The 16,781-nt window shown below is 41.4% G+C and overlaps 1 protein-coding gene across 3 annotated transcripts in view; it reads left to right on the forward strand.

Annotated features, from left to right (window-relative positions):
- The window catches only part of LOC134514887 (complement C4-like), a 63,488-nt gene that overhangs the window by 1,011 nt on the left and 45,696 nt on the right, over window positions 1-16,781 (forward strand). Inside the window, exons 1-5 of one of the 3 annotated variants that reach the window (XM_063333256.1) lie at window positions 5,813-5,948; window positions 11,010-11,092; window positions 14,248-14,440; window positions 15,511-15,694; window positions 16,435-16,505. In XM_063333256.1, coding sequence (XP_063189326.1) covers window positions 11,028-11,092; window positions 14,248-14,440; window positions 15,511-15,694; window positions 16,435-16,505 — 513 coding nt within the window. In that variant the 5' untranslated portion in view covers window positions 5,813-5,948; window positions 11,010-11,027. Of the gene's footprint in view, window positions 1-5,812; window positions 5,949-10,944; window positions 11,093-14,247; window positions 14,441-15,510; window positions 15,695-16,434; window positions 16,506-16,781 lie in introns of those variants that run through there. The other 2 variants (XM_063333248.1, XM_063333265.1) reach the window with 2 other exon arrangements.

The following is a 16,781-nucleotide window of genomic DNA, read 5'->3' on the forward strand; positions in this document are numbered from 1 at the left end:
CAAGAAAACTGACCTCTGGAAACCTCCGTAAAATGAGTGCGCATCTGTGCACAGATACATGTAGGCACACGCACATACATATAAACCTAATACACACATATCTCTTAAATCCCTCTGAAATGTCAAAATCACTTTATTCACAGGCTTTTCTTTAGTTACACAATTTGCACTCAAGCTGTTACAATAAACATGCTCCATAAAAGGTTTCCAAGGAAACCAGAAATTAGGCCAACTCTGACCGCTGTTTCTGGAAAGCAAAGAGGGAAGAGGAAAGTGATTCTTCATCCAGTCTCTCTTTAATGAGTGCAATGGAAAAAGATCTGTATCTCCTTATTTTTTCTTCTTATCCTCGGCTCCTCACGTCCACAAGTACAGCCAACACCCTTCCCTTCAGAGCTGCTCTGGGAAAATCTCCCTCCTCTCCTTTCACTGATGCAGGGATGCTGAAGAGCTTCTGCCAGGCCACATCCCCGCTTGCACACTGCCAAAAAAAGCAGTAGGATGGGGAGATCAAAGCACAGCTCCAGCCCCAAAGTTTTGCTTTTGTGTTTCATGACTCTTAACCTGGTGATTCCTTTTCCCACAAAAAAACCACAAGGGACATTTCTTACACCACTACCCCTCCACAAATTTATCCCAGTATATTAGTCTTCTGCTATCCCAAATAAAGCACAATATGGGTATGAGCAGATTCCTCTGCATATATTTTCCTACCCATATTTCCTCTTGCCATTGAAGGAGTCACTATAACTACAGATAAACTCGAACTTTGGCAAGTTCTGTTTGGCTCTCCAAACTCCGAGGTACGGGAAATGCTTTATTTTCTTTTCTCTGAAGACTAACAAGTAGCATTCTTCTTTCTAAGAAGCTAGGGAGGTGTTCAGAGCTCTTAGCTTCTTTTCACTAAGGACTTTGCAGGGGAAGACTATGCAGGCAGGAGATATTTCTGTGTTAGCTAGTAGGGAAGAAGAGTAGTACATAAGTGAGGGCAGGGGATGTACACAGCCACTGAATGTTTGTGGGTTGCCTTTGCAGGCAGATAAGGACGTGGTCAGGTTACATCTCTCAGGGCTGCAGGAAAGGAATGTCTTATTCTTTATCTGCTTTGCCTGAGGAGTGTTTTCCCAAGTTCATAGCTGCATTCTTCTGTACCTTATACACATTATCTTGCTTTTATATGGTCTTGGACGGCTCAGTGTAGAGGATCCTGCCTGTCTGACTCCTTAGAGAGGGCACTTTCAGATATCTGAGTTGCAGATAGGGTGATTTATTCCTGAAGAGCACTGTAAATACAATTAAGCCAGCCTTTATTTCGACTATAACCTCCATGGTAGAAGGGCTATCTGCAGCCTGTAAAGAGGAACAAGTAACTAGAGTAAAATAATTATCCTTAGAAGTTGTATTTTTTTCTCTGTTTTTTTTAACCTCAGAGATACGGGTTACGACGGAGAAGAAAAAGACACTTTCTGCCTATTCCTGTGTGCCAGAAAGGTGTTAGCATTCCTGAACAGCTGGCCTTATATCACAATACCTCAAGGCGCTTTAATTCCTGTTAGAAGTGAAGCTAGCCCTCTGCCTACCATGACATATGGGGAACTTAAAGATGATTTAAAGTAATCTTCCCCCTCCCTTCTAGTCGTAAGTGGAATTTAGCTGGAACAGAGAATAGGATTCCCATGTTTTCAAGATATCTCTTTTCCCAGATAAGCTCGACTCACAGGGAGTGGGAAGAGAAAAGTGTGTCGCAGTAAACCAGAAAGTCCCTAAGGCATGGAGTGGGGTCAGGCTTCTGACCACAATAATCACTTCAGAAAGGATGCAATGAGATAAGCCTTGCTCTTGGCAACAAACTGTGGTGGTCAGCACAAAACACTTCATCTTGCCTTCCAGGGTTAATGCCATGAGGCTGGTGTAGCTGGGTAGAGCAAGGTGCTCGTGACAAGCTCTCAACGGTTCTGCCAACTGAGAATGCACTGACTTTATAAAAACTTACCCTTAAATTATGGCTTGAACACCACTGCTTTTGCTAGGCAGTATGTCAAAAATCTGGATAGAAAAATGGACTTGTATCTAGACCAGTTGTTTTTGGAGACAGCGATGTCAAGAGGTGAGCGTCTCTCAGTATCCCAAAGCAAATCCCACCAGAGGTGCCTCAGAAGATAACACGTGTTTGATTCTGAACTGCCAGTGGGTCACCTGGGACATGTTTGTCATGCCAGGCTGCGGCCGATGGTCTGCTCTAGGTGCCAGGGCCTGCGGGGGATGGCTCGGTGCTCCACGTCAGCGCTCACAGCCGTCTGCTGGAGCAGAAGGCCCGCCTGCAGCATGCCCTTGGAGGCCTGGAGAGGCAACTGCAGGAGATCATCGACCACCTGACGAGTCTTCCAGTGTCACTGCCCATCCAAAGCACCGCTGATGAACCGGGCATGAAATCCCTGCTTCAGCAAAGCGCTGGAGAAAGGGAAGAGCCTGCCAGAGCAATGCTGGAACAGAAGGAGAATGAAGCCTCGCAGGAAGTGGCTGAGGATCTTCAGAGCCAAATGGATGCAGACAAAGAGGGCTCATATTATGTGAGCACCCTCAGACAAAGGTATGAGGAGTTAAAGGTGCAGCTTATGGAGATGGCAGATGAAAACATCAGACCGGTGGAAGAAAATTCTCACCTCCGTGAGCAGATGCAGTGGGCAGAAAAGGTTGAAGCTGAAAATGTTAACCTGAAGGGACAACTTAGGAAAGTGGCAGAGAAGGAAAATTCTGCCAGACAAGACATCAGCTGTCTTCAAACCAAACCGGAAGATGCTGAGTGCGAACTGAAAGCCCTGAGAGAAATGGCAGAAAGGTGGCAACAGCTGGAGAAGGAAGGCGAGGAGACAAAGGCAGAGCTGCAGAGGAAAGAAAAGCAAGACAAGTTTTTGCAGCGTGCTCAGACAGACGGAAAAAGGGAACATCAAGAAGCCATGCAGCTGTTTCAAAACCAGGTGAGCGAGCTGGAGAATCAGTTTCAGAGTCCTTCAAAGTCAGCTTGGGCAGAGGACAGCCTTGGGTCCTGCCTTCTTTCAGAGGAGGACTCCGCAGGTGAGGCAGAGAAACTGTCCATCATCCTGAAGGATCTGGGACCACAAACAGGAAAGCTTTGAACATTCATAGCTCGATATAGCTACGATCCTTTTGATGGTGCCAGTCAGCAGCATAGAGCTTCCTCTAACTGCTGGACAATATGTTTATGTCTTTGGACAGGTGGACGAATACGGTTGGTATGTGGAAGAGCTGCTGGATGGCAGAAGTGTATTCATGCCCTTGAATTGTGTTGAAGAAGCTTCAGGTGATGACCTGGAAAACAAAAACTGGAATGATCTTCATTGTTATCATTGCTGTCTCTCGCCTATTTTGGAGGAAGATGAAGAGGATCTAGGTGTGGGTGTTGGGGGATAAAAACCACAGAAACAATAGATAGTAATAAACATAGCTTATATAACCTTCCAGAATATCTGCAGAAGTTAATTTATACTTAAAAGGGGTTTGGTTTAGACTTTTAGATTTCTTAGAATGGGGGGATCTCTGGAGTGCAGCAGGGGCCTCCAGCGGGCCCCAGTAAATCCTGGATAAGGCCCTGGGGCACTCTGGGGAATAATTAGTGCCCTGCAAAGGCCCCTGCAAAGCCCAGCAATGGCTCCTCGGGCTTTCTGGAGCGCAACTCTGCCATGTCAGAGCACCACTGCTGTTGGCAGCTATGGGGACTCTCCTGTCGGGGCCAGTTGCTGTGTATGTTCTCACCTTGGGGAACAGAGAGAAGTGAAACAGCTTAGTGGTACTGCCAAAGGTACCACCTGCACTCGTATATACCTTTTCTAACTGTAGGATAGTGGGAAAAACATGGTTTTTTTCCACAAACTGAGTTGTTCCAAAGCTTCCTTCAAGCTACAGCAGCAGCAGTATATAGATGCGAGAGGTTCAGTAGATTCTATCTGCAAGATTCTGTGTCTTAGAGTATAGTAACATCCCTCATGTGACCCAGGTCAGAGGTGTTGGTGCTGCCACAGTGAGTTAACCCTTTTTGCTATCTCAGCAGAGAATGCATGCAGCAAACCGATGGCAGATATTTATAGAACAACGTACAAGTACATGCTGTTAATATTCTTCTCCACAGAAACTGAAGCTGGGCTTGCTGCTTAAATGTACACCTGCAGTGTACCTACTGAAGCCAACAAGCTTTACTAAAGTCACCAAAGAAAGGGGAGGTGTTTGGAAATTTAACATTCCAGTACATCACATTGCAATTCTTAAGGAACTCTCATGACTGTTTATTTATGTATTTGTCACTGCTCAGGTAGAAATGTTAAAGCCTGTGAAATGGGAGCCAGCCCCAAATTTTCTTAAGAAACTGCTGCTGGTGGCAACAAGGAATGAGGGAAAACCTGTAAGACAGAGCACAACAGCCCAATAATGAGATGTTTGGTAGGGGCCAGCCTTGGCACCCCCATGCTGTATATAACCTTGAGGAGGAACCTGCCTCACCATTTGGATGGCAGAGGCCAGTGGGCTCCAGGTGCAGGACTATTCAGTATCCAAGCCCAGGACAGCATGAGCAGGAAGGGAATTAGGTCTCAAACCTGGAATTCCATCTGAAGCTTAGAGTGACATGGGCACTGGCTCTTTCAAACCGGGTATTTATTTCTTCTACCCCATCAAGCCAGTGACAGCCACGTAGAAGAAGGAAAACTAAGAGAGATACCCAGATGTGGGTGGCACCAGCTGCCAAAGCTCTCTGCTCCACTACCCCAACGAGGTACAGCCCCAGCCTTGGCTTTCACAGCAGGTTTGCAGGCTGGGCTTCTGTCAGAGATGGCAGCAAGGTCACTGCTGAGACTACAGGCTGAACCAAAACAGTGCGGAGATGTTTTTTAACCGCATCCCGATAAAACTGAAAATTCACATTTGCCATTCAGGAGTCAAGTCAAAATCGAGCATGAATGGCCTGAAAATGAGACCCACATCATAAAAATACATAGCAGGACATGCGCTCACATATTAGCAAGGGCAGATTCATGCTTCTTCCAAGACATGTTGACTAAATAAATGAAAACATCCTTTGTGGTCACATTTCTTCTGTAGGTTCAATATGTAAACTATATAATCTGGGCAGAGTGTGTCTGACCCACATACCATCAGCAGGGCACTGGGGACTTCCAGCCAGTCCCCTTCTGAAGGCATCAATATTCCCCTCTGCACCTAAGCCACTGAGAGGGCAGCTGAGTCGTCTTCTTTTGCATTATTTTGCTGGAGGCAAAATTGGATTAGCAAGAGGGAAGATTGCTGCTACGACCACTGTGTCCAGACTGGGTATGGCACCTATCCCTGACAGTACAAAAAGGCACAATGTTTATCCAAATAACTGCCTAAAAAGCTGATGGCTGCAAAGGGTCTGAGCTCCATGGCTAAATTTCTGCAGAAAGCAGAGATCAGCAGACATTACCTGAATAACTGACCCACTGAGCTGCTACAAAAGTCATACAGATTTTACTCCTCTATAACAGGAGAGCAGACGCTCTGCCTGCTGCCTGGGGAGGTACTGCAGCTCCTGACACTGAAACGTGGTGTAACTAAGCAGCTTCTCCTTTACAATAAAAAATAAAACTCTCCTGACACTCATATCCTGTCTCCTTTTCCCCTTTCTCTTTGAATTTCATCCTTGAGCATTCAAGTCAAGGGATCAAAAAAAGTAGGACAGCTTCTGATCTGCCAGTGGACCTGACCTAAACTTGGCTCAAGTGCAACGGAGGTCACAGCAGAGCCTTGTCCCAGGCTTGGGAAAGGAGAAGCTTTCTTGTGTCTCATGTTTCTCTGAGTTACGGGGTGAAGCGAATGCCTTAGATTTAATTTGCAGATCGGAACAAGGAAAGAAAGCTGCCAGTGGCAGATAGGCACGTGGCTGGCTGTGGTTCTACATGGTAAGTGATTTTTTTTCTCCTTTTGTTTGCGAAGTATTTTTTAGTACAATTGTTCTATCATCTGAAACATTGATTTAACAAGTCAGGAAATACAGAGAATGAGGGTCACTGATGGTTATAAATTACTTCTCTAAATTTTGCCTGCGTAGAAGGCTGGTTTTCCTTGATTTCATTGTATGCTCCCAAAACCACAGAACTTTTACTATTCTTCTTCTCAGCTAGTTAAAATTTTAGCTTTTGCCACTGATACGTTCAAGATGCTGTTTGCTTTTTTAACTTATTCTTATCTTTTGCTCCCATGAAAAGGAGAAGAAAAAAATCCCCTAAAAAGACAATTATATTCATTACATTCCAGAAGAATGGAGAAGTTGGGAAAGACAAAAATATTTGAAATATGTTAAATTTTGTAGGTAACGTGTATTTGTTACAGTTGGTAACAAAGAAAAATTGGGTAGTTTTGGGGTTTTATAGTGAAATTGAAAGGAAAAAAACCAACAAACAAAGCACCAAGGATGGATTTGAGACTAAGACTCCAGACAGAGTGTCAGGGTGTTCGGGTGCAATGGCTGTACCAAAAAAGCCTTGTGTTATCCAGGCCAGTGTTTTCTTCCTCATTTCCAGCAGTTCTTTGCTTTCTCCTGAAGTGAGAGAGCCACCTGCATGCTCAGACATCTCCTCCTCTCCTGGCCATGACCCATCCAATGGCTTTTTCTCTTAGCAAGGCTCTGATTGGTATATTTATTAAATTTGACCTACATTTCTTAAAGATGCCAAAAGCTCTGATATCCTAAAAAAGGTATCTGGCAAAAAACCCAGGGTGCATTATTACAGTAGGGGGTAATATTATGTCAGTAGTATAATGCAATTATTGCTTGATTAAAAAAAAAAAGTGCTGTTTTTTACATTTTTAAAAAAGCCTAATTTTTTTTTTGACACTATGTTAAGAAAATCACAGAATTGAGCCTACCCATTGGGAAAATGATGGAGGAACCCATGAGGAAAAATTAAAGCTCATTGCTTAATCCCCCCAAAACCCAGACTCCTCAGTGAGAGCAGAAAAGCTCACGCATATATAGGTTTTCCTCTTTTAAATAGAATTATTTTATTTTATTTTCAACAGATACACTTAGGAGCACTAAATGCAGAACATTTGAAGAAAATATAGATGAAAAAGACAATTTTTCACGGCAAAAGCAACTAGAGCCTAGATTAACTTTTTAATTCATAACCTAGATTACGGTAAAAAAAAAAAAGTATAGTTTCAATTTACATTTTCGATTTGTATTCATGCTAAAGAGATGTTATGCTGCTGTTAAAAGGAACTTTTGAAATTAGGCCCACACTTCATGGTCTGCTGTTAAAAAAGGATTTTAAAATCTAATTTTCTGAAATGTCAGAATTAAAATATTGCCTTTTGTGTTTGTCACAGTTCCCTGTAACCCAGAAAAGAGGATATCACCGTGGCGCTTATTTGTAAAATATGCTTTGTGAAGCGGTCCTTTGTACCCTTCTGCCAGGCAGAGTTGAAAAAGTGCAAGAGGAAAGTGAAAGGAGGGTTTGGTCTTGTTAGTATTTAGGCAGATTAAGGGGAAAAAGGCTTTTGGATGCGCTTCAAGACAAAAACCAAACACTGCTGCTGGCGCTCAAAACACTGCGAAAACCTACAAAGTTCAAATGAAGTTACTGAAAGGAGAGATAGTTTATATTCAAAATAAAGCAAATTTGTCTCCCTGAGTTCTGTCTTACACATACATCAATCCCAGACTGTCCTTTCCACATGCTGTACTGGACTGGGGGTCAACTGAAGAATCAATATTGTACCTGGTGAAAAGTGGCTGATGAGTAAACAGGAAAGGACTTTGCCTTCAGAAAAAAAACAGATGCACACATTATTTTAGGGTGAGTTTTCTGTGTTCTGTCTTTCATGCATGTGCTGGAGACCTTCAACCAAGATAATTTATGTTACTTTATTTCATTTTATTTTATTCCATTTTATTTTATTCATTTCATTTAATTTCATTATATTATGTTATGTTTTAACGTGGCTTTGGACTGGAATATTTTACTTTGTATTAGAAATCCCAATCCCAGCCAGTCTGAAGAATCTGTGGTACTAGACAACCAGTGTAACAATCATTTCATACAAACATAGAGACAGACAAATAAAGCATAAGGAATTTGAAGTCTATAAATGGTTATATATACACTTGCACTTCTATGTATGTAAGAGACAATGAGAAAAATCCCTATTTAATTACAGTTATTGGTTTGTATTTTGGACTAAAACTGCCTTTATTAAGAGACAGAACACCTCCTTAAATTCAAGCATAAAATGGTTATGCAACATATTGCTATGGATAGCCGTTATGTACACTCATAGAATCATAGAATCATCTATGTTAGAATGAAACTTTAAGATCATCTAATCCAACCATTAACCGAACACTGCCAAAACCACCACTAGACTATGTCCCTAAGCACCACATCTACCCATCTTCATATATGTATTCATACTTCACAAGGAAGCAAAAGCGTGCAAATCCAATTAAAAAGAAGTGAAAGCAAAAAAAAAAGGCTTTTGCAAGGTCCCCTTTAAAAAAACGTCTGTGAAAATATCTTACTGTGAGTTCATACATGGCTATTTGTATAGCTGTGCAAATAGACCTCGGTCCCCTGACAAACAAGCCAGAACAGACAATGGAAAGCCCCTCTCCTGCCCTCTGATAAAAACCGGCACAACAGGGGATTTTGGTGTGACCCCACAGTGCAGAGTTGCCTTTCGTGTGACTTCAGGAGTAGGAAATCCATGCTGGTTGTGTTGCAGTCTTCTGCAAGTTGTTGACTTTTCAGCTGGGAGAACTCCATATGTGTTCCTCAAGGAAAGGGCATTGACCTTGCGGATGTTGGTTATTTTTTCTCCTTATTTTTTATTTGTCTGAAGCAAAAATAAAGGAGCCACTCATACTCCTTTCTTGTTCTGTTTTAGTGACTGAGATTGCTCAGTGATTGCGTCAGCCCCGACCTTGGATGGCAGCCATGTAAGACCTAGCAGTAGAACTGCCTCTGAAAATGGCAGGAGCCTTCGCATGCTCCACAGCTAGTGCTGCTCTTAATTAACTTCCCCCATTATCTTCTCTTTGTTCATGCAAGAGTGAGAAGTCCTTATTTTACCCACTGGAAGTTCAACAGGAGTCTTCTGCTCCCCGGGGAGAGCATGAGCCCTGTTCCCAAAATAACGTCTTCCATTAAACCTTTGTCTTTGTCCTGAGCACAGATCAGCTTTGTGGTGGAAATCTCTTGCTCACCAGCTAGCCTGGGTTTGGGAGGCCAGAGGCCCTGAGGAAGACGATGTGCTTTTGGCATGGAAATGAATCAGTTTTGTCAGTACATAACTGCAGAGGGAACGAGAGGGTGGAGAGGGGACGCAGAGTGAAAATCATTTTGGTCTTAACAGTTCCCATTTCTGATCTCCTGTAAACATCACCCAAAGAGAATGGATTTGGGTGCTAAGGACCCACAAGTACCTTTCCTCACCTCATCCCTCTTGACTGACAGCTGAAGTGAGAGTGGAAGCCAGAAGAGGAAGAGTGAAGGCAACTGCCTGTCTCTTGGAAAAAACCTATACCTGGAACAGACAAAACTTTGCTTTTGCTGATATGAGCATGAAGCCAGAAACATTCTTGTTGCTACTGCTGCTGGTACTTTCTGTGACCACCAACAGACAGAAAGTACTTGCCATCCATCTGTTTTTGTCTCAGAGGGAGCTACCACACTTGTGAGACGCTCAGTGTAAAATAGCAAACGAGTTTGTTGACACCTTAGACCTTCTTCACTTCCCTTACCTCCTTGTCTTGAGGCAGCTCCTACTGGAGCTGCTTATGTCTGAAGAGCGAGGCAAGGGATGTCTCTTAGGCAAGGGGAGGTGGACATCCCTTCACCCTCACACTGCAACATGACTGTGGGCAGTGAGCCCTTGCTGTGAGTGTGAATTCACCTCGCAAATAATGGAGTGTTGATTTAAGACATCCGTTGCTAAGAATTAAAGACACGGACTTAAATGTGGTGTATTAAAGGGCAGTTTATCCCCAGAGCTTGTGGGCAGCCATGTGATCATTTATGGGATTTGACTTGCCTGTAGATCAGATGGGCATTTTTCCATTCTCATGAGTCAACAAAATCATGTTTGGGAGACAACGATCCAGTAAAGGCTTGCAAAAATGAGACCTGATGAGAGTTTCAATTTGTTCTTTCATTTGCCTCTGATCAAAACTGATTCCTGCACAAAAGGTTATTCATCAGATTTTTTTTTCCCTTGTTTTTGAGTATCCTGCCTTTTAAGCCATAATGTGTCTTTCCTGCAGTCTGGAATGCTTTCAGCTGATGGATCTTCGTATGTGCTTATGCTAAATTGAGGCTAATTACCCTGTGAAAAAGCTCTCAGTCTTGACCATAAAGGAAAACTGGGCTGAGTAGCTCAGACAGAGACATCCATTTTGTTTCCACTTAAGTTAAAGCAGATGAACGCCTTCAAGAACTACAGACTGGCACTGAGTTGTACAGGCAGATTTCCAGCACTGTTCCTTTGGTGCTATCTAAACCAGAAGGAGCTTTCTCTCACCTTTGCTGGACCACGGAGATGCCTGGAGCTAAGTAACACCATAGAGAAGGGACCTGTCACTTGCATTTGTCCCCATTTAAAAGTGCTTTACAGCCACTCTTTTTTTTTTTTTGTTTGATTTTGGGATTGCCTATGCAGTGTTGTGAAAACTTCTCTCTGCGCATGACTTTTAGTTGCCAGAAACTAAAATATATTGAAGTTGGAAAGAGAATGAATGAATAATCAAATGTAAAATTGTGGCTTAGTCCAGAGTGTCTCTCCCCAGGCTATTAATTTGTGCATCACCAGCATGTCCTTCATTATTGGTTGCACAGTTTTGCAAGTTATTAATAAATAACCAGGATAGGTAATGTTCTTTGCTGCAGTGTGCCATCAGCCCATTCCTTAAAACCTGGACCTCAAGGGTAGATTGACGGTGGCTGTTTGTTATTTCTGTTTTGCAGATGTTGTAGAGTTTTCCAATGGAAAGGCTGGTATTTTTGGTGAGCTTTTGTTCGCTGTTGTCCAATACGCAGCAAGCGCCATCGTAAGTACATTTCATTATTAATTCTTCACTCCAAACAGATCCCTTGAAAGAGAAAGTAGGAAATGATGATTGTCTTGATAGAGAATCAACAAAGCATGTTTCCTGGACCACTGAAAAAATTGTGCAAGCTATAAATAGGTAGAAAGTAAAAAGCTTAAAACTCCCCTTTATAAGGCAATTTTAAGGGGAGAGATCTCCATTCAGTAACAAATAATTTAAAATGTCCTACTAAAACATGCTTTTCATGCTGTTATTGATGCTTGTTCATCTTTAGTTCATGGCATTTACCAGATTGGAAAATCTTGGGAAAGATCTCTCCTTTCTGTAATTGGTTTATACATTGAAGAAAGCAAAGGTTTCACATTTAGGAGAGCTTCAGGTTTTTTCTGTACTTATCCTCTATTTTAGTGGAGATTTATGTATGTTGATACTGGTTCTTCTAGTTGGACAAATTCCTGCGTTTGGGAAATAGATGTGACTCTTTGAGAAAACCTATGGATCAAGTTAACGGTCCTTCAAATCGACCTTTATCTGTAGGGCAGGTATAGGAGAAGAGACTCTTGCTTGTTCCCACCATGATCAAGTGCATTCATGTACTTAACACAGCCGGATTTGCACAGTCAGGCCAAGCTCTCCTCCTCTTCCGTGTCAGCCCACCTTTGAGGTTATCTCCAGCCCCAAATACTTCTTTCTCTTCTGGTTTTAGCCAGATGCAGACTTCTGCCTACAGTCTGGTGTTGACCTCCAGTGTCCACGTCAGCAGAAAAACTACAGCCCCACAGAAACTTGGTATTGGGGTATCTATGGTGCATCTTGAGGGACACTTCATCTTCAGTAAAGCACAGGCTTTGTGTGCTTTGTGTGATAAAATCTTAGTGGAAATGGGGACTGAGATAGTTTTTTTCTGAGGTAATTGGATGTGGGAAACACAAGATGATGAATGTATTAGGTATATGATACTGAACATTATGTCAGGAAAATATTGTGACACTTCGAGACAAGGCTTGTGTCTGCCTACCTGAGATTATGGGTAGTGCAGGCTACTGACCATGTCTGCCCGAGGTATTGCATAGGTAAACTTCTAAACAACTAACTATACTGCTGTAAAGAAAAGACCCTAAATTTCTGTGGACTATGGCAGAGGGCAAGCGTTGTGATCTCTTTTCCCTATGCAAGGACAGGACTTGTATACAAGTTCACTCACCTTTTGCTAAAGCCAACAGACTCTGAGTGGATGATGCAGTGACACTTTTAGAATAAAACCGCTTCAATGCCTTTGAGAAAATGCAATGATCACAGCTGAAAATGAAAAATTTCTTCTCAAATTTCAAGCATTGGAATGTATATAGATGCCAAACCTGCCTGATTAATGAATTAGAAAAGACAATTAGGCAAATGAAAACAAGAAAGATGAGGATCAAGCATTGTATGAGGGTAGATGTAACTGAAAGACAAGTTTCATCATTCATTGTAAACTTGAAACATTACAAAGTATTGTCACAAATATATAGGTAAAAATGATAAAACTTTTTAATGTTTATTGAAGGCTGTTCTGTTTTTCTTTCCCAAGATCCCTATGTTAGTGTGAAGACTCAGACCACCTATGATGCATTTCACTAATCATATGGAAGGAGAGAGATACTTTTTATTCTGTTTTCACAGTGCACCGTTTTTTAATCAGAAAAAAAAAGAGAAGTGAATTTGAGTTTCATTTGAAAAAAAACCATATCAGCTTTATTCCTTTATTTCTAAACCTCACCTTTCATTTTAAAAATTTAAGAAAGCAGAAACATTAAAAAAAAAGTGAAGAGAGTTCAGCCAAGCCATTCTGTTAATGGTAAAACCATTTACCTTTCTTCAGAATAATCATTTTCCAAAAGCAGCTTTTTTGACCTCCGAACTGTTGTTTCTGTATGTGCCATTATATCATAAGGAGGACATGGACCTGTTGGAGCAAGTCCAGAGGAGGGCCATGAAGATGATCAGAGGGCTGGAGCACCTATGCTATGAGGACAGGCTGAGTTGGGGTTGTTCAGCCTGGAGAAGAGAAGTCTCTGGGGGAACCTTACAGTGTCCTTCCAGTACCTAAAGGGGGCCTACAAGGAAGACGGGGAGGGATTCTTTATCAGGGAGTGGAGCAATAGGATGAGGGGTAATGGTTTAAAACTGGAAGAGGGTAGATTTAGATTAGATATTAGGAAGAAATTCTTTACTGTGAGGGTGGTGAGACACTGCAACAGGTTGCCTAGAGAAGTTGTGGATGCCCCATCCCTGGAGATGTTCAAGGCCAGGCTGGATGGGGCTTTGAGCAGCCTGGTCTAGTGGGAGGTGTCCCTGCCCATGGCAGGGGGTTGGAACTAGATGATCTTTAAGGTCCCTTCCAACTCTAACCATTCTATGATTCTATGATTAAGACATAGCTCCTCACATAGTGCTCTGATTTTTGTGTGTAAAAGATACTTGAAAAAAAGAGGGCAAGAATGATGGTGTACATTTTAAAGGTCACAAAATGAATTACCAAGAAGCAGAAAATAATCAGAGCAGAGTTAAGAATAAAGGAAAGTAATAAAAAGAAAAAGCTAAATCTCAACCAGTTTAGCCTCCAACTCAGCCCTTTCCAGGGCTGTGGTCTCACTTGAAACCCCATACATATGGTTATATAGGAAATTGATTACTCCTAACATATCGAAACATAAACCGGTGTAATGTGGGTGCTAGTACATGAAGATACATGACTTTGTAGTATCAAATATGTATTTATTAATATCTATTCATTGTCTCAATGCATGGCCTGGTTTTGTTTCCAGAAAGTTGAGTTTATAGAACTTTCTCTGAGTTAAACCAGGCTATAAATGGCATTGGCAGTTCCTGGGACCTATTGCAGGTTTTTTCTCTTCTATCTATAGGGACTGATCTTTTGTAGGACCTAAATGTGATGGTCCAGAATTTGTTCATCAGTCAGAGAGAAACTGTTCTCATTTAACCTCTACTTTGACTAACAGGGGTGGTGAACTAGATGATCTCCACAAGTCCCAAACTCAACTATTCTGTGAGAGTCTGAGGTTTTTTTCTTTAAAATTTGTATTGGTTGGACATTCTCGTGTTATATGAAAATCAACATACATTCTGGACAATCTGTTTCTATGTTGTTTTAGATTTCTTATTACTGCCCCAAATGTGGTGCATTTGGGCACACATGAGACAATAACAGTTCAGGTCCACGGAGCACAGCGCCCTGTGCAAGTTACTGCGTACTTCAAAGATGAGACAAAAAATCAGCTCCTGTCAGAGAGGATCATCTTTAATCTTAATGAAAATAACAACTACCAAGAGATGAAGAGAGTAATGGTGAGTCTACCATTATAGCGATGTTAATGTTTTCATCTGGTGATAAAAAACACAAAATCTGTACTACGAATATGTTGGAACAGAGACAACTCTGATCCCTAGAGACAGATGACAAAACACCAATTCCAATGACAGCAGCACCTTATTCACCCAACCAGCTAATAAAACATCACTTAATATAATTTCAGTGGTGATTGAGTGCTCTTTTGTGCCCAACAAGCAAGCTCAAAGTTTTGTCATGTGCTGATGAAAGATCTTTTCATCGCTGTAGATCAGTGATGAAATTAAATTTAAAAACATTTAATTGTTTTGTCACTGTTGTTCTGCATGACTTAAACTAAGACTGCATTCATGCCTTTGGCATACTGGCCATTTGTACAAAACAGGAGAAACCTTTAAAAATGTGCGGTCTCTCAAACCAAAGCCTGTGATGTTTCTGCAAACCTGTAAGTTGATTAATTCTTCTTTACATCCTGATTTGCATCATTTGCTTCTGACATGACTCTGTGAAGTCTGGCAGCATTTAGTCCAGGAGTACTAGTTCGAGCTATTTGGTTGGAAAACAGCACACAACAAGACTCAGTTTAGCTCTGATTGATTACTCCCAAAGCAAAAAACTGAGCTTTCAAATCAGGTTCCTCTTGAGCATGATGTTTAGAAACATCATATTAGCCTGCATGAGATAAAGCTCTAATCTCATAGCCAAGATTTTAGCAAGTGAAGGATTACAGGATGCTGCCACAGCTTCCAAATGACATGGTAAGTGGAGTTTAATGTGCATGTAGACTAAAGAAAAGTCACTGGGCTTGAGTTATTGCCATTGGACAGAAGAATGTGTATTTCTATGGCAGAAAATGGGGGATTAGATAGTATTTCTACTTAAAGAGAAATGTTCACCCAGTAAGAAAGATGTAACACCTAATAAGAAAGATATAATTGAGTATCTTCTGTTCAATAGTGCTAATAAAATTATTTAAGCACTTCAGCTCTTTTTGGTCCTCAGCTGTGTGTCTCCGAAGGTACCAGGTTCATATCTGACTCTGTGGGCTTTTTCCTTTTGTTCTCTTCAGGTCAAGCCGGGGCCTCTGCAACGGGATCTGTTCAAGAAGAGTAATCGGCCGCATGTTCTGCTAGTCACCGAAAGCAGGGACCTTCATAAGGAGACCGTTCAAAGCACTCGCATCCTCCTGTCTTCCAAGAAAGGCTACATTTTCATTCAGACAGATAAGCCTATATACACACCAAATTCCAAAGGTTAAAATACAAATGCAGCATTTCAGATGTGGAATACAGATGTTACAAGGGCATGATTAGAAAAAGTAATAATGATTTGATCCTTCCTAATGTTAATCCTTCTCGTTTAACCCCACCTACCTCTGTGCTGACCAACCAGTCCAGATTTTAAACTCACCTTCTGCAGCCAGGGTCTGCACTGCACATTGCAGCAAATCATGGGGAAATGCCACTGGAGTCAAAAAGTCATTCTTTCTTCTAGCAGGAGCCAGACAAAATCGGTTCCTTTTTGTTCAAAAATCTTACAAATGACTTTCCTTTGGAAAACAAAACTGTGAGAAACCTGCAAAAAACCTAAAACCTCCTATTGCTTATGCATGTAACACCAGCAATAAGTATCCTTTTCACTTTAAGACTACAAATGTTTTGTTACTTAACAATTTAATTAAGTAACTAGAGAGGGAAGTCAAAAAAGGTCTTCAGTTTGGTTGCAGGCCTTTACTACAGAAGGAATACAAAAGTGAGTGAAGCTCCCTGAGGATTTTTCAGAATTTATTTCTTTAAAAAAAAAATGTGTTTGGTCAAGTAACATGCAAAACCTACGGAAGAATGCAATTCTTTTTTGTAATTTCTCAGGCTTCTTTTCATTAAAAGAAAGTGGTTTATCCTAAATTCAGTAACTCAGTCTAGAGCTTGTAATAATTACTGTCTAGAAAGGCATGAAATATATGTGTGAACACATTTATTCTCCTCTTAAACAGTAAAATACAGGATCTTCATTTTGGACAATGCTATGAGGCCAACAGAGGACACAGTTACAGTTGCTGTGCTAGTAAGTATACAAAAAACACTGTTAATGAGTTCTTCTTCAGCACAGGAACTATGAAAAACTTCCACAAAAGTTCCAAGAGTAAAACTATAGCTATGACTCCTCTCCAGAAATCAGTATTTATACATTGTGAGATATGTCTACTCATTTTTGGCCAAAATCAGGAGGATGGAGGGAAACATAATATGTGAAAGTAGGAAAGCAAGCAGAGCATTTTCTCTTCCTTAGGACTAGTATATGAACTTGAGCTTTCGGACGTAAATGTTTGACACCTGGTAT

Source organism: Chroicocephalus ridibundus, chromosome 1 (assembly GCF_963924245.1).
Source record: "Chroicocephalus ridibundus chromosome 1, bChrRid1.1, whole genome shotgun sequence".
Classification (NCBI taxonomy): domain Eukaryota; kingdom Metazoa; phylum Chordata; class Aves; order Charadriiformes; family Laridae; genus Chroicocephalus; species Chroicocephalus ridibundus.